Source organism: Drosophila ananassae, chromosome 2R, assembly GCF_017639315.1.
Source record: "Drosophila ananassae strain 14024-0371.13 chromosome 2R, ASM1763931v2, whole genome shotgun sequence".
Classification (NCBI taxonomy): domain Eukaryota; kingdom Metazoa; phylum Arthropoda; class Insecta; order Diptera; family Drosophilidae; genus Drosophila; species Drosophila ananassae.
Window position 1 is genome coordinate 14,231,950 of NC_057928.1, and position 22,799 is coordinate 14,254,748.

The 22,799-nt window shown below is 47.2% G+C and overlaps 8 protein-coding genes across 13 annotated transcripts; 4 read left to right on the top strand and 4 right to left on the bottom strand.

The window, feature by feature from the left end:
• Nucleotides 1-19: 19 nt before the first annotated feature.
• On the top strand, nt 20-1,231 carry LOC6506627 (thioredoxin-like protein 1). Its single transcript, XM_001957479.4, has 3 exons — nt 20-496; nt 552-835; nt 895-1,231. Exons 1-3 carry the CDS (start codon nt 131-133, stop codon nt 1,106-1,108), a joined length of 864 nt encoding a protein of 287 aa, XP_001957515.1. The 5' UTR covers nt 20-130; the 3' UTR covers nt 1,109-1,231.
• LOC6493318 (bifunctional coenzyme A synthase) lies at nt 1,133-3,019 on the bottom strand. Its single transcript, XM_001957478.4, has 2 exons — nt 2,303-3,019; nt 1,133-2,237 (listed from the first exon to the last, which is right to left on the bottom strand). Exons 1-2 carry the CDS (start codon nt 2,877-2,879, stop codon nt 1,240-1,242), a joined length of 1,575 nt encoding a protein of 524 aa, XP_001957514.1. The 5' UTR covers nt 2,880-3,019; the 3' UTR covers nt 1,133-1,239.
• A 517-nt stretch (nt 3,020-3,536) lies between these two features.
• LOC6506628 (ubiquitin carboxyl-terminal hydrolase 36) lies at nt 3,537-10,628 on the top strand. Of its 3 annotated transcripts, XM_001957477.4 has the most exons (5): nt 3,537-4,547; nt 6,141-6,886; nt 6,947-8,590; nt 8,929-9,036; nt 9,719-10,628. In XM_001957477.4, the coding sequence occupies exons 1-5, from the start codon at nt 4,148-4,150 to the stop codon at nt 10,106-10,108; spliced, it is 3,288 nt and encodes a 1,095-aa protein (XP_001957513.2). In that variant the 5' UTR covers nt 3,537-4,147; the 3' UTR covers nt 10,109-10,628. The 3 variants fall into 3 exon arrangements, with proteins under 3 accessions (XP_001957513.2, XP_014764851.1, XP_032309749.1); XM_014909365.3 differs by lacking the exon at nt 8,929-9,036; XM_032453858.2 differs by lacking the exons at nt 3,537-4,547; nt 9,719-10,628 and having other exon boundaries at nt 5,847-6,886; nt 8,929-9,197.
• A 166-nt stretch (nt 10,629-10,794) lies between these two features.
• LOC6493317 (nucleolar protein 12) lies at nt 10,795-11,995 on the bottom strand. The gene is made up of 2 exons (XM_001957476.4): nt 11,769-11,995; nt 10,795-11,712 (listed from the first exon to the last, which is right to left on the bottom strand). The coding sequence occupies exons 1-2, from the start codon at nt 11,828-11,830 to the stop codon at nt 10,950-10,952; spliced, it is 825 nt and encodes a 274-aa protein (XP_001957512.1). The 5' UTR covers nt 11,831-11,995; the 3' UTR covers nt 10,795-10,949.
• A 134-nt stretch (nt 11,996-12,129) lies between these two features.
• LOC6493316 (membrane-associated tyrosine- and threonine-specific cdc2-inhibitory kinase) lies at nt 12,130-14,439 on the bottom strand. The gene is made up of 5 exons (XM_001957475.4): nt 14,155-14,439; nt 13,216-13,959; nt 13,006-13,151; nt 12,588-12,949; nt 12,130-12,533 (listed from the first exon to the last, which is right to left on the bottom strand). The coding sequence occupies exons 1-5, from the start codon at nt 14,381-14,383 to the stop codon at nt 12,398-12,400; spliced, it is 1,617 nt and encodes a 538-aa protein (XP_001957511.1). The 5' UTR covers nt 14,384-14,439; the 3' UTR covers nt 12,130-12,397.
• A 184-nt stretch (nt 14,440-14,623) lies between these two features.
• On the top strand, nt 14,624-16,116 carry LOC6506629 (transmembrane protein 11 homolog, mitochondrial). The gene is made up of 4 exons (XM_001957474.4): nt 14,624-14,766; nt 15,056-15,204; nt 15,260-15,444; nt 15,509-16,116. Exons 1-4 carry the CDS (start codon nt 14,744-14,746, stop codon nt 15,671-15,673), a joined length of 522 nt encoding a protein of 173 aa, XP_001957510.1. The 5' UTR covers nt 14,624-14,743; the 3' UTR covers nt 15,674-16,116.
• A 53-nt stretch (nt 16,117-16,169) lies between these two features.
• Nucleotides 16,170-18,100, top strand: LOC6506630 (peptidoglycan-recognition protein LD). 4 transcript variants are annotated; one of them, XM_032453616.2, is made up of 5 exons: nt 16,170-16,344; nt 16,619-16,873; nt 17,339-17,517; nt 17,571-17,893; nt 17,960-18,100. In XM_032453616.2, the coding sequence occupies exons 1-5, from the start codon at nt 16,170-16,172 to the stop codon at nt 17,979-17,981; spliced, it is 954 nt and encodes a 317-aa protein (XP_032309507.2). In that variant the 3' UTR covers nt 17,982-18,100. The 4 variants fall into 4 exon arrangements, with proteins under 4 accessions (XP_032309507.2, XP_044570453.1, XP_032309505.1 ...); XM_044714518.1 differs by having other exon boundaries at nt 16,271-16,873; XM_044714519.1 differs by lacking the exon at nt 16,170-16,344 and having other exon boundaries at nt 16,785-16,873; nt 17,302-17,517.
• On the bottom strand, nt 17,915-19,107 carry LOC6493315 (alpha-tocopherol transfer protein-like). The gene has a single exon (XM_001957472.4). It carries the CDS (start codon nt 19,105-19,107, stop codon nt 18,133-18,135), a length of 975 nt encoding a protein of 324 aa, XP_001957508.1. The 3' UTR covers nt 17,915-18,132.
• Between the last annotated feature and the right edge of the window lie 3,692 nt (nt 19,108-22,799).

The window sequence follows — 22,799 nt, forward strand, 5'->3', positions numbered from 1 at the left end:
AGTAGGACCATCGCAATTACAATGCAATAGCTGACAACCCTAGGCGATAACCCAAATAATTAGATGCCAGTCATCTTATTTTTTGTTTGTCGTTTCGCAAATTCGCATTTAGAGCTAATATTTCGTAGGTATGTCGGTTCGAGTAATCAACGATGAGTCGCACTTTCAGGCGGAGCTGGCACAGGCCGGCGTGCGCCTTGTGGTTGTGGACTTTACAGCGACCTGGTGCGGTCCCTGTCAGCGCATTGCTCCCATCTTCGAGATGTTTCCCAATAAGTATCCAAAGGCTATCTTCCTGAAAGTGGACGTCGACAAGTGCCAGGACACAGCGGCCGGTCAGGGCGTCTCTGCCATGCCCACATTTATCTTCTACAGAAACCGCACCAAAATCGACCGCGTCCAGGGCGCCGACGTCAACGGACTGGAGGCAAAAATCCAAGAGCACATCGGCACCGGCGGCGGCGAAGATGCGGGCGAGGATTATGGCCAGGGCTTGGTAAGACCAAGAACAATTTATTTTCGACGCACAACTAATCTTAATCTCCGTTTAGATGGAGCTCAACACGTTCATCTCGAAGCAGGAGTGCGAGTGCCTCAACGAAGCGGATGACCACAATCTGAAGCACGCCCTGGTCTCCGCTGGTGGTTACCTGCAGTCCGATTGTGATGAACAGCTCATCCTGTCCATCACCTTCAACCAGGCTGTGAAGATCCACTCGCTTAAGTTTAAGGCACCGTCACAACTTGGTCCCAAGGATGTCAAGCTTTTCATCAACCAGCCGCGCACAATTGACTTTGACATGGCCGAGTCAATGACCAGTGTGCAGGACTTGACGTAGGTTACAAAGTTTCAAAATTGATTATCCCTGCCTCATGCATAATTTCTCTTATTAGACTGGCCGAGAAGGAGCTGGAGAATGGGGCGCCCGTCAATCTGCGCTACGTGAAGTTCCAGAACGTGCAGAACATTCAGATTTTTGTAAAGAACAATCAATCGGGCGGCGATGTAACACAGATCGACTACATCGGCTTCATTGGCTCCCCCATAATGACCACGAAGATGACCGACTTCAAACGAGTAGCCGGCAAGAAGGGCGAGAGTCACTAGGACATCCCTCTGATTCCATAGAAATTTCAACGTTTTCCCCTTGATGTCCGGGATGTATTCATAAACTTTGGACTTACAACTAAGCAATGTACAACAAAATGCATAAAAAAATCATTCAACAAATTTGTATGTTAAAGGCTGCTCTGATGAGAGTCCAGCTCCTTGGTGAGCATTTTCCAGGCCCGCTCAGCCTGCAGCTTGGTGAAGTCATAGTCCCACTGCGAACTGAAGATTACATGCGACTTGCCCACAATTTCGGAATTGGGAACCTGGCTGGCCAGTCGCTTCCTAGCTTCTTCCTCCTTCAGGTTATTGCGTTCGATGATCCGTCGCACGGCCTCCTCCGGCGGCACAATCATTGACCACACCTCGTGGCAATTGGTTTCCCAACCAGCCCGCAACAGAATCGCCGCTTCCAAGACAACTACGCGAGGAACCTGAGCCTGGCTACGCAGAACGTCCAGTCGCCTATTAACTTCTGCAATAAGCTCTGGCCAGACAATGTTATTGAGAGCCTGCAATTTATTGGGATCGCTGAACACCAGCGGGCCGAGCTTAGTGCGGTCTATGCGCCCATCTGGCGCAAGGATATCCGTTCCAAAGTAGTCGACAATGCGACCGTGGCACACCTGGCCAGGTTCATAAACATCATGCGCCACTTTGTCGCAGTCAATCACATGAGCTCCCAAATTGCACAGTCGCTCTGCCATCTTGCTCTTCCCAGAAGCTATGCCTCCAGTCAGACCAATGATGTACGGTTGGGCCGGTAGTTGGGGTCGCTGCTCTGGCCTCCTCCAACGTGTCCCAAGCAGATCGATGCGGGTGTTGCTAGAGCTGACCTTCGCCTCGTGGATACCGTCATGGACATTGCTCTCCACAATGTCAATCACAAAGATCTCCAGATTGCGCAGCTGCCGGGCCAAGCGGATTTCGTTGACCTTCTGACCGCCGCGCAGCGTCTCGGCACTGACCACAATCATGTCCAGGTCGGGGTCTGTCTGAGTGGGTCCGAACGGATCGTCAATCGGCACGATTTCGTACTGCAAAGTGCTATCGATGTCCGTTAGGAACTCTCTCAAGCGGTTGATGCGTTCCTCCACGGGTAATATCAGGTCCGGCAGCGTTTTTCCTGCAGACGGTGATAGTAAATAGTATCTCAGATAAGAATCTTTTGTCAAGTCACCCAGTGCTTACCCTTTGTCATGGCGGCCGTCGTCACTCCCACTACTAAACGTTTACGACTACGCAGCACCGCTTGCGTAAGGAATATTTTGTGACCAACATGTATACGGTCGAAAGTGCCGCCCAGGACAACCGAGGGATAGGTTTTGGGGGTCTCAGTAGTGTCCCTCTGAGAGCTCAGATCAGAGCTAGCTTCGTCCTCGAGAAATATGGTGGGCTTGCTTATCTTAAGGTCGGCCCGCAATCGATCGCACAAGTCCGGATAGTGAGCATCCGAGAAGATAAGATCAACAGGTTTGCACAACCTTGGGGCTTCACTGGCTCCTGGTCGGAGTGGCGATACGAGTATCCTTAGGTCCAACTGTTTGCCTACATAGCTGCTGCTGTTGGCGTACACCTGGGATATGAGACGACCCCAAACTGGAGGCGGTGGTGCTGTGGCCGGTGCCCATGGACTCAAGGAGGACGTGGACGTTGACCCCGCGACATTCAAGTGGATGTACAGGGAGTTGACGTACTTCTCGATAGCGCGCAGGGATTTGCCCAGCTGTTTGATGTTGGATACGACCAGGAGACCCGTGGAGGCCATCTGACTTAGTTATTTGGACTTATTTGGTTTGGAGTTTGGACTTAAAAGCCTTAACTGACCAATTCCATTCATATTAGTGGTGGGGACATCACTGGTATCACCGATTATCGATAAAAAAAATACACTTAAGTATGAGCTTTTTAATTTTAAAATTTAATTTAAATCTTCAAATGTATTCCCCAAAGTAGAAGACAGAAAATTTACATATAGTGCCCTTGAGCTTATAAAACTAAAATTTTGGAATAAATGCTGGGCCTAATTTATTTCCCCTTAATTACAAATCGAACATACACCTAGCTTGTTGTTTTCCGTCTAATCAAAATTATAATTTGGAATTACTAATCATGAATATGTCAGAGACATAAAGTAATAGCCCCCTATTATCCTATTTAAAAATAATTTTAGTTTTTTCCCTAATTCACAATTTTAAAAATCTGTAATTTAAAATTTCGACTGAGGTGACAACTCTACATACCCGGCTATCTTTGTTGCATACTTGGAGGCCTTACTACTTTTTCTTTTTGCAATTCAACCATAATTTATCCAAATATAACAATAAAAATGCAACAAAAGCAATTTGTTTTATTGAGATTTACATATTTTGGATTGAATTGAATAAATTTGGGAAAACGCGTTAGTACTTTTTGCCACGCCGCATCTTCCATCGCGTCTCTGGGGAAACAACGCGAGTTGGCAGCCCTCCCAACGAATATGGTGCGAAAAGAGAATCCGTTGTCGGAAGAAACACGAGGGAAGGAATCGTCATTATATTTGAAAGTAAACTTATCATCGAAAAATGTGCTCCCGCCGCAACCGAAAATTGTGAATTGATTGAAAACGTCGAGGCGACTAACGTTATGTTCAGTTTGCCAACAAATCGCAGCCCGGACGAATCGACAGAGCCAGAAAAAGAGTGTGTCCGTGTGCGTTTGCGATTGCGTTAGTGTGCGTGTTGTGTGACGGTCCGCAGTCGGTGCGAAAGAGGAGCGCAAAGAGAAGTGTGGAAAGAAAAGAGCGGCAACTGAAGGACGTGTCGCGGTCGTGGTCTCGGTCTCGGACTCGGGAGGAGTGCCAAAGGATTAATAGTACCTGGGCTGATCGCCTGCCAATGCACAGCAATTAGCTGGAGCATCGAAACAGGAGCCGGAGCCGGAACCGGAGCACCCCCCACACCCTACCCCCGCAATAAAATTTGAATCCGGTAGGCGCCACCGCCCACCACCCACCACCCACTCAAGATTCCACCTCAAACTCCCCGGAGCATCGACATGCCCGTCTCGGTGGCCGTCTGCGAGACGACGAACGTCGTTAACGCTGCGCTGCGCGAGTCGCTCGGCGTCGGCATCGGAAGCGGTGGCGGTGGCGGTGCGGCTGCCAGTAGGGCGTCTGCTGCTTCCGCCATAGCTTCCAGCGACGACAAATCAGCCGGCGAGGACACAAATAGCCTTCAAAATCACATCGTGGCGAATGCCAAGCGCATTCTGATGACCAAAATCGAGTACGAGGAGGTGCCAAACTACCAGGAGGCTGTGCTGGAGAACCTCAAGTCCAAGTACATCGTCATCAAGCCGACAAATCCCACAAATGGCTGCAATCTGAACGGCAATACCGCCAACACCTTTGGGAATAAAAACAATGCTGGCAAAATTGTGGGCGCAAATGGACATGGTAAGTAGCCAAGAAGAAGAAGAACACGACGAACAAGAGAATTCAAAAAAAAAAAAAAGAGAGGGGGAGGAGCACATGAAGAAGAGAAGCTGCTGCCTGCCTGCCTGCTTGCCTCGTTGCTTTTCTTCGTCTCTGTCTTGGCCTGTGTTTCTTTGTGTCGCAATTTGCGAAATTTTCCATGCGCCCCCCAAGTCCCTGTCTTTTTTAATTCCAAGCTGGCTGTTTATTTTTTTTCCCCCCCCAAATATACAAAAATCACGTGTGTTGTTTTTCCGCCAACATATCATCCAGTGGCGGTGCAATCTATCGGCAGCGGCTTCTCAGCCACCGCCAGCAGCATACCTGTACTTTTGATGCATGTATGTGTTTGTGTGTGTTGGGGGGATTGCGCTTGGGTGGTGGTGTGTGTGTGTGTTTGTGTGGTGGAGTACGTGTAAACAAAATGCAAAGAAACAGAAGCGAAAAGCAAAACAAGTACAACACCGCAAAGAGTGAGTTGGAGAGGCCACTTCTGAATCACAGAACTTCCAACGGAACAGTGGGCGAAGAAAAACGTGCTGCAAAAGCAAAAACCGAAAGCACGAGGGGGCCCCCTATGTCCGTCTCTTTCCCCCACACACATGGCCAGTGGATTGCGCCAGCAGTGTAGCGGTACATATGTATTAGCCTTTTTTTTATTTTTATTTTATTATCGGTAAATGCGTCGTAATCTCTTTTTTCTTTTCACATATAGTATATATGTGCATACTAAAGTAAAAAAAACAAAAGAAGATATCAAGGTGTGATTCACAGATGCAGGAAGTGGACACAAAGCCAAGTCAAGACACTGTAACCAGATGAGCTCTGGTCCGCTCTGGTCAATGCCTCCAGAGTCTGACACCTACAACAACCACTGTTAGTCGCGCCAAAAACGCAGTTGGCAACACCACACACACAAACACACACACATACAGCCCACGTTTCTGCGATATGGCCAACACTAACTGCGTCGGCGCAGTATCTGCCTTGTTTATTGTCCATCAACGAGACGACTAGCGACTAGTGATGCCCAAATACTTTTCTAAATTAAATAAAGCGAAAAAAAATTTAAATAATTAATATAATTAGTAGTTACTTAGTTGAGCTTTAAAAGTGCTTAGAAAATTGTTTCGCTTTTGACATATTTTTTCTTTTTTTATTTGATTATCTCTATTTCTAATTTGGCTATAAAACGGCTATAAAAATCTGCTCGCTCGCTCGCCGTTGTTATCAGACTCTCAGGTGCCTGTGTGTGTGTTAGTGTGTGTGTGTACTAGTGCGAGTGTGTGTCAGCAGTTTCCACACTCGTTATTGTTGTTTTGGTCTCGGGAGCTCGTTTAATTTTAGTAGCCAACTGAGAAAGACACCAGAATCAGAGCCAGAACCATCTCACAGGAGAAATATACGATCGCTCCTCCTCCTCCTTAGCCGCCACCACTCAATGCATTATGACTGTGATAATGGTGGACGGGTTCGCCTTGTGGCTGATCTACAAGCTGCTCCTTGCACCCTGCTTCCTCTTTCTGCGGCACGTGCTAAACCTAGCCCTTCTCCTCTGTCCATTCTCTTCCGCAGACAATAACGGTCGCAAACTGTCGGACCATCCCAATCAAAATCACAATCATGCGAATCCCAATGGACACCATGCCAATCCCAATGAGCTGCCCAAACCGAAGAGAGTGCTGTATCCGCGCGAGAATATACGCATCGGATGGAAGCAGTCGGAACGGAAGTGGCAGGTGGGCTCTGGGATGATCAACGCCGGCAACACCTGCTACCTCAATTCAACACTACAGGCGCTGTTTCACATCCCGGCCCTGGCCAACTGGCTGGTCTCCGAGCAGGCGCACATGGAGAACTGCAATGTCTCGGAGTCGGGCAGTTTCTGCATCATATGCGCCATGGCGAAGACGTTACAGGCCACCCAGACCACCCAGTCGGCTGTTAGGCCGTTCCTCATCTACACCAAGCTGAAACAGATCTGCAAGCACATGATCGTGGGACGGCAAGAAGATGCCCACGAGTTCCTGCGATTCCTAGTCGAGGCCATGGAGCGGGCGTATCTCATGCGCTTTCGTAACTACAAGGAGCTCGATCAACTGGTTAAGGAGACGACGCCCCTGGGACAGATCTTCGGCGGCTATCTGCGCAGCGAGGTGCGCTGTCTGAGCTGTAACCATGTGTCCATCACGTTCCAGCACTTCCAGGACCTGCTGCTCGACATCCGCAAGTCAGACTCGCTGGAGGAGGCCTTCGAGGGATACTTCTCCCGCGAGAAGCTGGAAGATTTTGGTTACAAGTGCGAGGGCTGCAAGAAGAAGGTGAGTTCTATCCTTCATGCTATTAATTTTTCAAGCATATTAACAGTTGTTCCCTTCCAGGTCTCTGCCACAAAACAGTTTCGTTTGGAGCGGGCCCCCATCACGCTGTGCATCCAGCTGAAGCGCTTCTCCATGATGGGCAACAAGCTGACCAAGCAGATAACGTTCAAGCCCCGCATCGACTTAAGCAAATTCGCAGCCCGCTCGCCAGCGGCGTCTGTCCAGCCACTCATATACCGCTTGGTGTCGATGGTGACCCACCTGGGTGTCTCCCAGCACTGTGGTCACTACACGGCCATCGGATCAACGGAAGCTGGAAGCTATTACAACTTTGACGACAGTTATGTCCGACCAATAGCGATACAGAGCGTTTGCAACACCAACGCCTACATCATGTTCTACGAGCTGGACCCCCTGCAGACATCTAGTCCGGCGGCGGCCCGTGCTAACGGCCTGCGACTGACCAACGGTCATGGTCCTGTGCCGGTGGCAGTGCCGGCCACTGTCTCATCGCCATTACCCTCGCCCGCCAAGTTCATTGGACCACAGCTGCCGCCCGGCGGCATCAATGGCTATAGCAACGGTCATGGCCCCAAAACGACTATACAATTCAAACCACAGCACCAACCATCCCATCAGCAAAACGGTGTCCAGCAGTCTGCCAAGTCTCCATTGCTTAGCACACATGTTAAGGTTGAAGCTGCCGCAGGAGCAGCAGCATTAGCAGCATCAGCAGCTCCAACTGCAAATGGTAACAAAAGTTCCTCCAATCACAGCAACCACAAATCAGTTAACCAGCAACATTATCTGCCAATTTCCTCGGAGGATGAGGACAGCGAGGATGAAGTGAAGGCGCGGCCCACTGTCCAGTTGCCCAGTATGCCAAAAATGGACGACTGCATGGACAGCGGCAAGCCAAAGTCGCCGGTGAAGACTCCGGTCAAGACGCCGTTGAAAAGCCTGGTGCCTTATGAGTCGGCCTCCGAAGAAGAGGAGGTGGTACCACTGCCCAATCCCAATGCCCGTAAACGTTCCAGCGACTCGAGCGACTCGGAGCACGAACCGACAACGTCGTCGGTCCAGTTAAATGGCCATAGTAAGACTAATGGCAGTCTCTCCAACGGCTCCAGCAAATCGACTGACGCCATCGACGAGATCTTCAAGAGCCTGAAGGGTTACCAGGCCAAGAAGAAATCCGCCGATAGCGAGGACGACGACGACGATGAGGACGAGCCGAACAACCAACTAACCAATGGATGGCATCCACAGAAACAATCACAGTCACAAAGCAGATCAGGACCGCCTTCGCCTAAGACGCCACCCTCGCCGGCGGTCATCAAGTCCAAGACGGGCATCTGGAAGGTTACCCGCGACGATGGTGACGACGATGAAGACGATGATGACGACGACGATGAGGTGGTGGAGGAGGCGAGGGCGGTGCGGACGCCCGTCAAGAATCATCGTAATCCATTCGCCAGCAGCAAAACCGCCACGGACTCGCCGACAACGCCGGGGGCCAAGCGCCAGAAGCTGCTGAACGGGAGTGCAATCAAGACCCAGCAACAGCCTAGGGCGGGAAATGGCTACCAGAGCGAGGCCACCGCGAACGGGGGCACCGTTAACGAGCTACTGAAGCAGTCGCATCGGGGATATAGCTCATCGGTGCTCAGCTGGAACGGCAAGCCCGCTGAGCTGGAGAAGGAGGTGAGTTTCTAAGATAGGATGGTGGAGCGTCCCGCACAGCATGATCTTTCATTCTCCACTGTTACTCCGTAACTGTCGTATTACGGTTCAAGTACTATTATTACCATCATAACAAAATGAGAAGAATTAAACTAAAATACGTTTCTGGGCTTTTGTTTCTTTTCTATTTCATAATTTTCTTATTTTATTTTCATTTTTTAATTTTAAATTCTATTTTTGTTTGTGTTTGTGGCTTGCTTGGTTCTCCGACTCCGAATTGGATGCGAAATTGTGTTGATTTACTAAACAAACTTTTTTGTAATTTGCATTTGTTTCCACATTATCCCCATTCCATTTAGCCTTTTGTGTTGGTTTGCGCGAAACGGATAGCTGGTCACGGCAGTTTGGATGGCAGTGGCAGTGGCAGTAACACCGATATCATCGATACAGAGATCCCGGCAGCAGCAGTCAACTTCCCCAGTGGCAGTTGCAGTTTCAGCGCCAGCGCCAGCAGTCATGACCTGCCAGCCGATGCACCCGATCCGGATCGTCTTAAGGACGGTCGATTGGAAGCGGAGGCGGAAGCGTAACACTGCCCTAATGGTTGCCCTTCACAACATACAACATAAACATACAACATACAACAAAAAAACAAAAATCTAAAGTCTGTGATTGCGTTGAGGATTCCTCAGTGCGGCCCTGCGGCCGACCCGTTCGCCAAGCGTTAAGTCTAGATGCCTTAAGTTGCAACCGTCATTGTGTGTGCGTGCCGTGTGTCTGTTGTGTGTGAGTTGTGGGAGCGAGGGACTGCACCCGGAGCACCCAGAGCACCCAGAGTCTAGGTAACCTGATGAACTCCATGCACTGAAGCTTATGACTGCTGACTGGCCTGGCCGTCCGCCATCCGCGGTCCCGCTTCTAAAAATATTTCTCAACCTGCGTATTTTGAATGCCAGATAACCTGTCACCGTGAACCGAAAACCGTAAATCGTAAGCCAAACCTACAATATCATATACATGATCATCCCAACTCCCTGTGTTCCGTTGTGCCACCACCTCATCCTGCATAAGCTTCAAGCGCATGCGCCCACCCTTCTGTAACTTCAAACTTTGCTCTAATTCTGATACAATTTTTATTTCATTCTTTAGCTGCTGGCGGATGCACGGGATCAGCGTCAGCGGGACCTGGCCGACGACGAGGAGAACGAAATGGATCGCGGCAGGCAGCGCAAGGTGAAGTCCGGATCGGCGAAAATCAGCAATAGCACCCCCGGCTACAATCCGTTCATGGAGTTTGAGAACCAGAAGCGCTGGCACAAAAACGGAGGTGGTGGCGGCTTCCCGCGATTCTACCAGAATCAGAACTTTCGCCAGGGCTTCCAGCAGCGCAACAAGTTCAAGTTCAATCGGTTTGGTGGTCCAGGCAGCGCCAAATTCCAGCAGCAGCGAGCTCTGCAACGACACCTTGCCGCCGGCGGCGGTTTCACCCGGCGCCAGCCGACCCACTCTGCCCAACAGCAGCAGCAGCAGCAGTCCTAACTGGATGCGAAGGATGCGGAGGATAGTAGACCATCAGGAGGTGCATTTGTTATTGGATTTCGATTGAGAGAGAGAGTTTTAAGAAGAATAAGAAGAGTTTTGTAAACGTTTTTTAAATGCTAATGAACATATTAGTGTTAGTTATAGGAGTAGGAGTAGGAATTTTAAGCTGTAAGCTAGACTGTAACTGTTGCCCCCACTTCCTTCCTTGTCCCATCTCCCCCCAGCCTGAGAAAACACCCTCTACCCCCCCCCACCCAACAGACCCCCCCCTAATAACGTAAAGCCTATTATTAAGTTGTACAAGAAAAAGGATATGCAAGATTGTGTTTTGCAAGTTTAAGTTTTGAATCCACACGACACACACGAGAAAATTGTACCATTTTAAAAAAATGTTACCCCAAAAAAAAAAAAAAGCAAACACTTAACAGCTTAAACAGCTATGCATTATGAAAATAAAGCAACCCAGTATATTTAAGAGACTAAAAAACCAAGCAAACAAAACATGTACATAGAACTTCAACCCTAGACTTAGATCCCATGAAACGAGTGTATTTTTAACGGCGCGCCCCCCTTCTCCCTTTTTTATTTATAGAGCATTACCCCCAAAATCCACGACAGAATTCGCAAAATGTTATTAAGCCCCCAAAAAACAAAACAAAAAAAATAACAAAACAAGAAGCATATATGTTCTATGGATGGAATATCCATAGTTTGAAAAGATCCGGCGCATTAGCAAAATTACTGTACAAGCCAGAAATAAAACAGTTTATTTGATCAACTAGAGTAATAGTAAATAAACCGTAACACAAACTACGATCAATATAAAAACTATAATGTCTCAGTCGCCTCCGCGCCCGCCTCCACCGCTGCGCTTCTTACGCAAATCCTTCTTATTCAGCATGCGTCCTTTGTGGTATTTGGTCTGCTGTTTTTTGAATCCGAACTTCAGCTTCTTACGCTGGTGTTTGGGCACGCTTTTGATGGTATTGTTGCGGTCGCGTTTCGCTTTCTTCTGGTTGTTCTTCTTGTCCAGGAGCTCCTTTTGCTTAAACAGCTTGCTCTTGTGCATCTTGTTGAGGGTCCTGGTCTTCATCAGCCGGTCCATGTCCTTTTTACTCTTTATGTCTGGGTCGGATTTATTCTTTTTAGGTTTTTCCGCTTCGTCCTCCGCCTCCTGTGCGTCTGCTTTCCGTTTCCGGGATGCATTGGGATCAAAGTCCATGCCGGGTATTCTGTTCGCTTGGCTGGCCTCGTCCTCCTCGCTCTCAGACTCCTTCTCCTCTTCCTCCTCGCTGTCCTCGGCCGTGTTGGCGCCGAGCATGTTCCGCTGAGCCGCCAGATCGTTGGTGGTCAGTTCCACGATCTTGACCTGGACCTCCTCGTCCTCGTACGATTCCTCCTGCGCCTTCTGCTGGCCATCTTCGGCCTTGTCCTCCTCGGTGAGTTCGCGCAGCGGCTCATACGACTTCTTCAAGTGCTTGAATCCGTCCTTCACCTCGAGCCGGATGCGTTTGCGTTCCTCCTTGAGGTCCTTCTCCAACTGTGCCTTAGCCCGCGATCGTCTCTCATTCTTCCTCTTTCGGAATCCAGTAAGAAACTCCCTGCAAAATGGGGAATGCGGTTTTAAAGAATATTTTGGGCGAGGATCTTCACTTACCGACGGTTCTTTTCGTCGAAGACTATCTCCAACTTCTTCTTTGGGGCCTTTTTCTTGGTCATGTCCGGTTCTTTACTGATCTTGTCTGAATACTACCAGGAAGGTTGCTTTAATAAAATGCCAGGACGCAGAAAAAAAGAAAATGTTGCTTCCTTGTTTTGGGTTTTTGTTTACCCGCACGAGCCCATGTGCTCAGCCAGTGTTGGAAAATGTTAAAGGGTACCAGTGATGCCCATAGAAAAACTTCTTGGCATTGTATATCTAGGCGGGAAATTTAAATTTATCATTCAAGACGAGACTTTATCTTTTCATCCGAACATTTATTTTATAACACTAAAATTAACTTTAAAAACATACATTGTTAACTTTCAATTACCTGTTTTATTTTTAAACTTTTCAAATCGCAATTCGTATATATATCACATGATTATATGTTCAAGTTCAACAAGTTCTTCTAAAGAAACATTAACATTACACAATTGTGGGACTAAATCTAGGGAACTTCGTAAAATACTACTGTCTAGCACTAAACTAAATATATTTAACGATATATTCGGTTGCAATATGTATCTGGTGTTTGTTGCATAACTGATATACTATTTATATGATAAATTCATTGCGTTTCATGTTCACTCGTCGTCGAAGTCCAGCACGAATAGTTTCTTACGTCGGAATGAAGATGTGTCCAAGACTTTTGGTGACGACAGCCCCGAGCAGGGACTCTCAAAATCGTTCACCTGCACGCTTCTACCCAGGGAATCCATACTGAAAGGGTTGTCGATTAATAACTTAGTCGAGATCATGTTCGTTAGTACTTACTTCATTTTCATTAAGTCCAGTCGGGATTTTCCTTGATTGTGATTCAGTGGCGTGACGTTCATAACAGGTGTACCATGCTGAGACAGCTCAAGGGCATCGTCGCCAGAGAGGAAATCTGAGGCATAGCAGTCGCGGTTGGCAATGGGCGTGGATCCCACCAGCTGGAACTCGACACGCGGTGCAGTAGGCATATTAGCAGACGATGGTGAGGAGGGGGCTATCTTAATGGAAGGTGTGGGCGGTGTGATGGGCTTATACAGATGCAGAATCTCCAGGAAGTAGAAGATATAACGAAAAGCGGCCGATTTCCAATTGCACATTCTTCCCCAGACGGCGCGACGGGAGCGTCGGAAGCTCCGCGACTGAAACAAAATGAACAATAAGACTTTGTTGACAAATTCGATGGAGTGGTTCATACTAAATGATTGAAGGAAATTAGCGACTGGCGCTTCTGCTGCATCTTCAGCAGCTTGGGATGTGAGAGTAGCTGCTCTGCTGTTGGCCTTTGCGTTGGATTTGGATTCATCATAGACTTTATGACTGCCTGGAGTTCTACTGAGATTTCTGTGGTGGATAATAAAATAAAATGAAACAATTGCCTCAAAAATAAATATATTCTGTTACTTACTATTTATGAACTCTTCGGGTAGGAGGCCTTGCCGTAGCTCGTGCCATAAAGGACCGTTGGCGGGAAGATCCATGTAGCAGGCCAGCTCCAGCATGGCTATTCCCAAACTGAAAATGTCGGCTGCCTTGGAAAAGTGGCCCTGCAGGATTTCCGGCGCCATGTACCTGGAGTCGCCCTCGGTGGCGTGATGGTTGTTCGCCTTGTCCACATCTATGACTAGCCCAAAGTCCGCCAGCTTGCATGTCTCGTCGTCCTCGCTGATCAGCACATTGTCCAGCTTGATGTCCAAGTGGATGAGATTCCTGTCGTGCAGTGACTTCAGACCCCGCAGAAGGTCTAGCAAGATTTGCCAGATACGCTCCTCGGGCACGCGCCGGCACCGTAAAAGATACTGCTCCAAGCTCTCGCGGCAGAGCTCCATCTGCATGTACAGCCTGTCATACTGCTCCCAGGCGCGGATGAAACGAATGCAGTTCTCGTGTCCGGAGAACTCCTCGTACCTCCGGACTTCTTCCAGCCGCTCGGCTCTGTACTGTTCGCCTCGGAAGAGCTGTTTTGAAATCTTTACTGCGTACAGGCGACCGTCGGACCGATCCCGCACTTGGAATACCTCGCCGAAGGACCCCTCGCCCAGCTTGGCCAGGCGTTCGAAGCACTGCTCGAAGTGGCTTCGGTCGCTCACTTCCATGGATCCTGGCGAGGATGGCAGCATGCTTGCATCCGGACACTCCAATCCCAAGGAACCTATAAAGAAAACATCAAATTAAAACAAATAATATAAACAATGAAGCCTCAACTAGCGCCATCCATTGGATTCAATGGGAAAGTGCTTCTTCCTGCCGCAAAGATTCTCGGTAACAATGCAGAGATTTATTGCGAAAATTGTACTCGCTCGGCCTAGTTTTTTTGCGAAAACTAAACAGGATCTAGTATCCTTACCCCTTTCTGTTATGCCCCGGAAGGAAATCGCGTGGGCGATCTGGGAACTGTTCGCACTGCAGGACCCTAGCGACTGGCTTCTGTTAAGATTGTTGTTCTCCGCGGCGACGTAGCTCCCGCGCGCCTTGTGCTTGGGTGGCCGGAAGCGGTTGCTGTTCTCCCCATTGCACTGTTTATGTCGGTGTTTATCGTCATGCAATTCGGGGAGCGGCAAGCGATGCTTTTCCATTTTCAATTTGGGTGTCGTTCAGTGTTGGCATGCGTGTGTTTCGGAATTTCGGCAGTGCTGGAAAACGGTGTGTAGAATAAGGAACGCTTGGGAATGGGACATCTTCTTAGTATTCTTGGCTAATTTGAAAATTTACAATATAGTTTGATGTATATATTTTATAAAACATATATTAAATAAAAAAAACAAATTAAGATGAATTATATAAAATAATAATTAGTATAAATATTTTCCATCCCTTAAAATATAATTTAGTTACAGTATACACCGCCCGCGAAACGGTATTCATTTGGCGCTCCAGATGCAGTCACACTACGGTTTATTAACAAAATAAAAAAAAAAAACAAATACTTTGCAAAAATGGTTAGCAGGAACATAGAAAGGTAAATATTGCGGATGAATTTGAGCTCTGAGTTGCTGCAGTGGAGATTATGCAACGCACTTTTTCTCAAACTGCAAGCTGCTTCAGTCAGCGTCTGGCTTAGTGCACCTGATCGGGTTATGCAATTTTGTTTGCGGCTTTATTTATCTGCTCTGGACCGACCGGACAATGACTTCGGGGGTATCTCTCCACTGCACTGACGCTTAATCTCAGAGGGCCTCCATGAACTTAACCTTGCTCTGCTGTCTGATAGCCGTGATTGATGTACTCTTCTTTTTTCTTGGTCGCAGCACGAGTAAAGTGCCGACTTTCCATGTAATCCGAGAGGTGTACGATAGCTCCAATGCCCACGAGCGGTTCGAGGCGGAACTGGACAAGGCGCTTGAAGCCAAGGTTGACTTCATCATCATAGAGCCCCCGCGCTTGGGTGACGAAACCGGTAAGTAGTTTCCAAGTACTTCTGTAACAATGATTCTAATTTCTTAACCGATTAGGGCGATGGATTTGGGTTGGAAATTGCTTGCACAAGACCGCTGTGGCCACTGGAGTGGTCTCGTTGGTGGCCAGCCTGCTTTGGCGTGATCGTCCCATCATCGCGGCACCTGCCTGTGCCCTGTCCCTCTTCTGCACCGGGCTGTACACCGTCTCCTGGAACTACGATCCATGTTGTCAATATCAGGTCTGTCCAAGCCCTCTCAACGCAGCTGTAGTTCCCTGAAAACCTTATTTGTTCATTTCTTTAGGTGGAGAACAATGACACCGTGCTGGAGAAGCTACCGTTGACAGACGTCTCCTCGCCTGTGATCTTGGGCTATTCGCCCAATTGCAAAACCAAATATTTGCACCGTGGCGTCACCTTCCTTTCGGCTGCGTTGTGCGCCTGGCAGATCTGGCGATCCTACAAGTAGATAATGAAAACCTATCTTCCCCAGTTTGGAAGCTAATGGAATGGGCCACGCTTCCACGGAGGCGTAATACGTAATAAGTCTAGACTAGGCGTCTGAGCGAATGCATTTTCTTTTAGGTATCGAACGATTTTAGCTTGCGATCGTTGTGTCATTCTTTGTAATGTTTTTAAATAGTTCCATGAGTCCCAAAAAGGTCTTTGTATCGTGTCCCGGTCAATTTATGTATTTCTGTGGCTCTTAACTTATTACGATTATTATTTGATGGCCGGAGTTAGACTTAGGGCGGCTGGCTAGGACCTCCGCAAGCACTGTAAATTAAGCAAAGCCAACTTCTGTGTATAGCAAAGAGCAAACCCCTTTAATGATTGTTATTAGCATCTAGTAGAAGATATCAGGAAGTGAAAGTAAATAAAAACAAAGCGAAATATATTGTTACAAATGCAGAGAGTATGCGATAAGAACCCACGCTCTTCTAGTGCAATTATGGAGAGGCTTTATGCGGGCTTACTCGTGCTCTTATTCTCGTCGTCGCTGTCAGTCGGTTTATGTATTCGGCTGGCAGCGGATTGATCGATCGAGTGGTGCGTTCCAGTGCGATCCAGTAAGAAGCCGATCCTCGCGGGTGCACCACTTTGACGCCATGGACTCCAGCCATATTGCCGTGAGATCTGGTAAGCCAGTCGCCAGACAGAAGATAGCGCTCCGATAAGATAACAGTTATTGGGCCTCATCAGCATCATGGCATCATGGCGAATGGGACTCCCAAATTTAGTCTTAAGATGCCCATCTTCGTAAGTGCGTACAGCTTGCGGGCGATCAGCAAATATTACGAGGAGCAAGACCAGAGCGGTCTCGACAAACTGTGCCACTTGGCTAATCATCTGCGCACTTTTATCTTGGCTAAGCTCCATCATGTGTTGTTTGCTCTATATTTCGCTTTGCTAGCCCTGCATCACGTTCCCTCCGAGGACTCAACGACCCCAAATGGCAGCCTGGGCTCCACCGATCATATCATCATTTGTGTATCCGAGGATAGCGAAGTCAGCGAATCCACTCCGCTGTTGAGAACTTCGAACTCCTCCTTCATCACTCCACCACCGGCAAGCATCACAAAAGACTGTCTCAATTGGCGCTCGGTGGGACTGCTGGCTATGTGCGCGTCCGGCGTGAGTCTGGCCATCTATTTGCTTTGGAGGCAAAGTGAGTTATCCATCTGAAGCATGGGGGTCCAATTCTGAGAGTTAAGCTGAGAGATAAGCAGAAAGCAGGGGATTTTTTGAAGGCAGGCGGAAGTTATCAATGATTGCTATAAGGAATAAGAACTATTAGCAAGCTAATCATATTAAAGCTACAAAATAAACAAATACAAACTATATGTTCTCTTATGTTACTTAATTGTTGTTACTATTTAATTGTTGACTAAAATAGTTAAATATTTAAATAAGAAATTGTAAAGTTAGACTTCCTAATAATGCATAAAATACAATCCAAGTTGATTCATTACTTTTTAAATTTAATGAAACTCTAAGAGAAGCTTCCGAATAAAAAAATTTGAATATGAAAATCATCAGTGAATCATGCCATCATTTTAAAATTTCCTCCATATGATATGCCTATATTCTTTGTAGTGTGACAATGGAATTAAATAGCTGAATCACTTTGCAGCTCAACTGCCGGACTTTGGCTATCGCCTCACTCTCATCGAGCATGATGTATGGTCGGATATGGATGTCCAGGATGAGGGAACTGTGCTGGACCCACTCAAAGTAGTGACGGTCTTCTTCACACAGACGGATAGTCCGGAGTGCCAGGAGGATTGCTTGGAGGTGCTCCATGAACTGCAGGTAATTTAATTTATTAATTTAAAATTAAGTTTGTAATAATTTTAACTTCTTAGGCATCCCGGAAAGAGGAGCTTCCCTACAATTTTCTCATCACCGGCGACTGCCAGGCCTTCGAGGCCCGTGGCTGGCAATACGAGAGCTTCTTTTCCCAGGAGCTACCCCTGGCCAGCTCCCTGGTAATAGCCTTCGTGGGCCAGTTCCATCGAATCCCTCCCAATCGCTGCCAGTTGAAAGTAGCCCAGGCCTTGCTCCTGGAATCGCTGAAAAGAAGAAAACTACAACCGGATTACCAGCTATATGTGCTGGGCAGTAATACAGGGGCTGTGGAGCGGGAACTGGAACTCTGGCCAAGGTATGCCGGACACCGGAGCATCAAGTGAGACAACGAAACGAAGCATTCCAAATTATTCCTCATGTTTATTGTACGTCAAACACAAAACAGTATACAAAGAAGCGCAGGATGAGTAAAGCGGGTGCCACCGAAAAGCAAAGCGGAGATCCCCTGGATCAGCTCTTGACGGGATCGGGGTACCGGACCAGCAAAGCGTTGCGCATTGGGGGGTTACGGATGATGCCTAAAACTATAAACTAAAAACTAAAACTAGATCCGGGCGGCTAGTCGAACTCCAGCTTCCGAAAGCTGCCCTCGATGGACTCGATCTGTGAGACGAAGTTGGGTCCGCCGGTGGAAGTCTTCTCAGCATTGAAGCTGCTCCTCCGCTGGATGCCGCGATCGGAGAGGAGGACACTCTTGTCCAGGCCAAGGATGAGATCTCGCTTGGTCGCCAGCTCCTGTTTCCACAGCTCAATCATCTCGCGCATGGGCATAGTTCCGCCCATCTCCAGGGGCAAACAGCCCGGATCCACGCCCTTCATCAACTCCTTTTCGCTGCCGTAGATGATGAGACGGTTCTTCATCTTGGAGCTGACGCGATTCTTCACAAAGTCTATGAGCCACTTGAGGGTGGAGGGCACATTGATCAGATGGATCTCCTTGTGGCGCATCGGCAGCGACTGTTCGCCCCACTTGAAGATCCTGGCGAACTCCGTGGGATTCCAATTGGTGACATGTGCGGTGGAGACGCCCGAAAAGTCTCCCACGTGCGTCAGGCCGGTGATCTGTGTCTCCTGATCCTCCATCAGGCACTCGTACGTGAGGAAGTGGGCCTTGGCCTGATCGCAGCTGGTGTGGATCTTTGGGTTCAGTCCCTTCGCATTGATTACCACCACCCTCCGTCCGTGCTTGTCCCGCTGTGGCACCGCGAAGATGTATCCCTGATCGATGAGGTCGCCCAGTCGCGGCTCCAGGTAGTCCAGTTGGGTGCTCATGTGCGGGAAGGTGCGACGGATGTTCAGGTACTTCAGCAGCGTCTGCTCGGCCATCGGGACGCTGAATTTCTTGGCTCGGAGGAACCTCAGCAGGAAGGTATCGTCACACCGGACATTCTGAAGATCCTCGTTCTTGGCCACCCAGTTCCTTAACTGTTCCAGACTCTGTTCGCGAGTGCAGCGATCCTCGCGCAGCTCCCGCTTGGCAATCTTCAGCAAGGACTCTGGCAGTGGCTTCGTCTCACCCTGTTCTTGCACCATCTTGGTCTGCTGTGGTAGTCAGGCGATGGATTGCGGCAGCTGTAAGATAAGAACTTGACTTAGTCGATATCATAAGATGATGCAAGTGGGTTTTCCAGAATGATATGTATAGGAATATGTATGTTCTTAATCATTTTCCTTGTTCATGTTTACTACGCTTAGTAGTAAAGTTTAGTAAGAAGATAAATATTTAATCTTAATAAGAAATAGAACTGTAATACAACAGTAGAATAATTTAATTAAAGATTAAAAATGGTAACAAAATAAACTAATAATCTTTCATGTCGAAAAAGGTGAATCATTAAAATAAAATGGTGGCTATTCTTTGAACTCATAGATCACCTCAGATCCATTCATTAAAAGCAGATCCATACAATAAGCTTCTCCACCAAATTAGTTCAAGGTCCCATAGATCTCAAGGCGAACGCCACCGGATCATGGATCGCTGTAATTTGCAAATATTTGTTAATTAAAACTCACAAGAGACTCGGATTTATTAAAACGACCAGCCAAACAAAATGCAAACGGATAATATATATATAGTTTTTTTTTTTCTTTTCGGCGAACTAAAATCTCGAAACCGACGAAATGAAAAAATGTATAAATTATTTTCTCGCCTGGGTTTCTTATTCAGCTCTTTGTTGTCATCTGGGGCCAGTATCCATAAAGCCACAAATGCCATTATGGACACACATAAAAGATGGCAAAAAAATCCAAAAAAAAAAAAGCGAAACCTCAGATGCGAATTGGTTCAAGTTCAAAAGTGTTTACCGAAAGCGGGTCACCCCATTGGGGGATATTGAAAATGAAAGATATATGTATGTATGTATGTACAAGAGGTAATAATAATTAGCCCTGTGTACTGGGAGCGGATGCCGAGAAAGAGTTCCACTGTTTGCCCGATTTCGAATAGTCGGTTGCATAAGCATTGGGCATCGGTGGAGGAAAGCTAATGAACAATGCCCCCGATTGCCAGATTCCAAATGATGATTTGTTTGTGCCGGCCGAGCAAACAAAACTACAATCATGGGATGCACTAACAAGAGTCTCCATGGTGGCCCTATCTCAATATTTGCACATAATTTGTGATCCGATGGGATTGGGGCTCAGCCTGCCCTTTTGTCTTTCGCCGTAAGAGCCCCATGATGTTGATGATCGAACTCCAATTTGAATTCCGTTTTCCCATGACACAGACATATTTTACATGCAAATTGAATTCGATTCGTTGCGAACTCTGTGCCATTTAATTGATTTCGTTTTTTTCGATCGATTTCAGGAGCTTTGCCATCAATGTGTGAAATTTGCATTTGTCGGTTTTTCAAATTTTCGTTTTGCGTTTTCCCCCCCAACTGGAAATGCAATTTCGAAAATGTCATTGAGCAACGTACTTTTGGATCCCGCGTTCCCTCTCTATCGATGGCCTATCTAGCCCTCTCTTTTACTCAGTTTCAACATGAGTCTTTTTTAGGAGCTTGGAGGCTCTGGTCGTGGCACATGGCACATAGTTTGTTGTGGGTTGCGTGGCTTTGTGTGGTTAACTGGCCAATAATAATGCAACTGGCGGTGCAATCGTGGCTTATTTGGCAATTCCTCAGCTTTTCAGCTTCATATTTTGTTTTGGCGGATTGATTTGACGAGGTTCACACATTTCTCGTAAAGGTTAACTAGCTTAGGAAATTGATTTTTGATTACAATCTTGAGTTTTGTGTTTTTTATGATGGCTTTTATTCCACTAGATACCAAACTTTTGATTAATTTGCAATTGTATTTATCCCTTTTTCGATGTTTGTGAAAAAAATTGTCATATTCATTTGAAAATTTAAGATATTCAGGATACAGGATCTTCGATGCAGGATAATGAGCAAAATATTTAATCGATTGTATTCGATTTTGAATTTCACATTTGGGCACACTGAAACACTTACACCCTGTTTGAAATCCCGTCACACGCTGCGTATGAGCAATGCCAAACGCCCGTTTTGCAATCCTTGATTCAAAACGCCTGCTAAACACGACTTTGGATATCTTCTCCTTCTCAGATAGATCGAATTCGCAAAGATACGCGCCAAAAGGTGGATGGAACACGTCCGAACAACGCGAAGTCCAAACAACGAATGTTCGTTTAGGAAAACAACGAAACGCTCGCAACAACGGCGAGAAACAAAAATTGTTAAAGAAATTAACTGGATTATATAATGGCCCACGCATACATTGGCAACTTGTGGAGCTGCTGGAGCGGCAGAGCCGAGCTCTAGAGTCGCTGAGCGGGATTCGAATGCAATCTGATCGGTTCGGTTTGTAAATGCTGCTGATGTTGCTGCCGGAGATGCTATTGTTGTTGCTGCTGTCGCTGTTGCTGTTGCTGTCGCTGTTGCTGCTGCTGCATGGATCATGGAACAAGTTTTTTTTTTTTTTGGACAACCGAAACCGAAAGTGCTACGTCGCTCTAAAGTACACGAACCTTTTTAGCCAGGCCGAGAGCCGAGCCTGCTCCCAGAGCTTCGAGCTATCAAAGGTGGCCCATAAAGCATTCAAGAGTTGCTGCTGATGTTGCTGCTGCGGCTGCTGCTGCTCTCGTTGTTGCTGTTGTTTGGCAATCCCAGTCATTCCATCAGTCAGTCAGTCAGTCAGTCAGTCGGTCAGATGGGTTGTAAATCAGGTTCGCTAGCGGTTCATTTTCAATTTTTCTCTCTCTCCTCAATATCACATTTTTTTTTATATAAAGATTTTTTTGTCTACAAGATTGTTTTTTGCCTTTTCATGCCTATTTCACTCATTAAGTTTATTGAAAAACATTGCTCACGGGGGAACTGACAAAAATTTGCATTTTCATGGCCCGAACCGACTTGGCTCGCCATCTCCACATGGCAGTGAAGCGAGAATGGCCACCAACCTTGAAAATGCAATCCCCCAATGATGATGCTGCTTGCTGTTGCTAATAGCCAAACACCTAATGATCTACGCTGCTCTTGTCCAGCTCACCTCACCCTCCACCACCACCACCATTATCATCACCAGCTCCAGTTTCGATTCAAATCGCAATTTAGACTGCAGTTTATGGCTGAGAAAAGAAAAGCGTTGGCCCCAGATTGTTATAGCTACGAGTATTACCTCGAAATCACACGGAGAAACTCTCGGAATCTCCAGGGCCGTGACGTGGGCTTGGATATATGGACATTTCCCAACCGACAAAGGGCGTAGGTCTGGACCATAAAGTGTCAGTGTCAGTCCATTGATACCAGGTACCAGGTCCAATCATTGAGTTGCGATCGTCTGCATGCTAATCTAATGATTAGTTTCCGTTCGCCAGTGGGCGGAGGAGAGGCCCGGGCAGCTTCAGCTCGAGCTCCAACTCCAGCTCCAGGCACGCCCAAAGTGCTAAATAATCATTAAACGGCAGTGTGAAAATGTTTTTGTCCCTTGATTAATTTTGATCTCATTATGAGGCTTTTCTCAATGACAATTTGGTTAATTGATTGCTGGCAGAAGGCCGTTCGTTGGAGAGAGGCCTGCATTCCCAACCTTGGCATCCACCTTGAAAAACAGATTCTGTCCGATTAAAAATGATATGAAGATTTTTTTATTTAAAAAATCAATACTATTTAGTCGCTTAAGGATTTTCATAACTTCATAGGTTTCTCTTAAAACGTGGGAGTTTTACTTCCCTTGGCTAAGTTGGAATTTTAAATTTA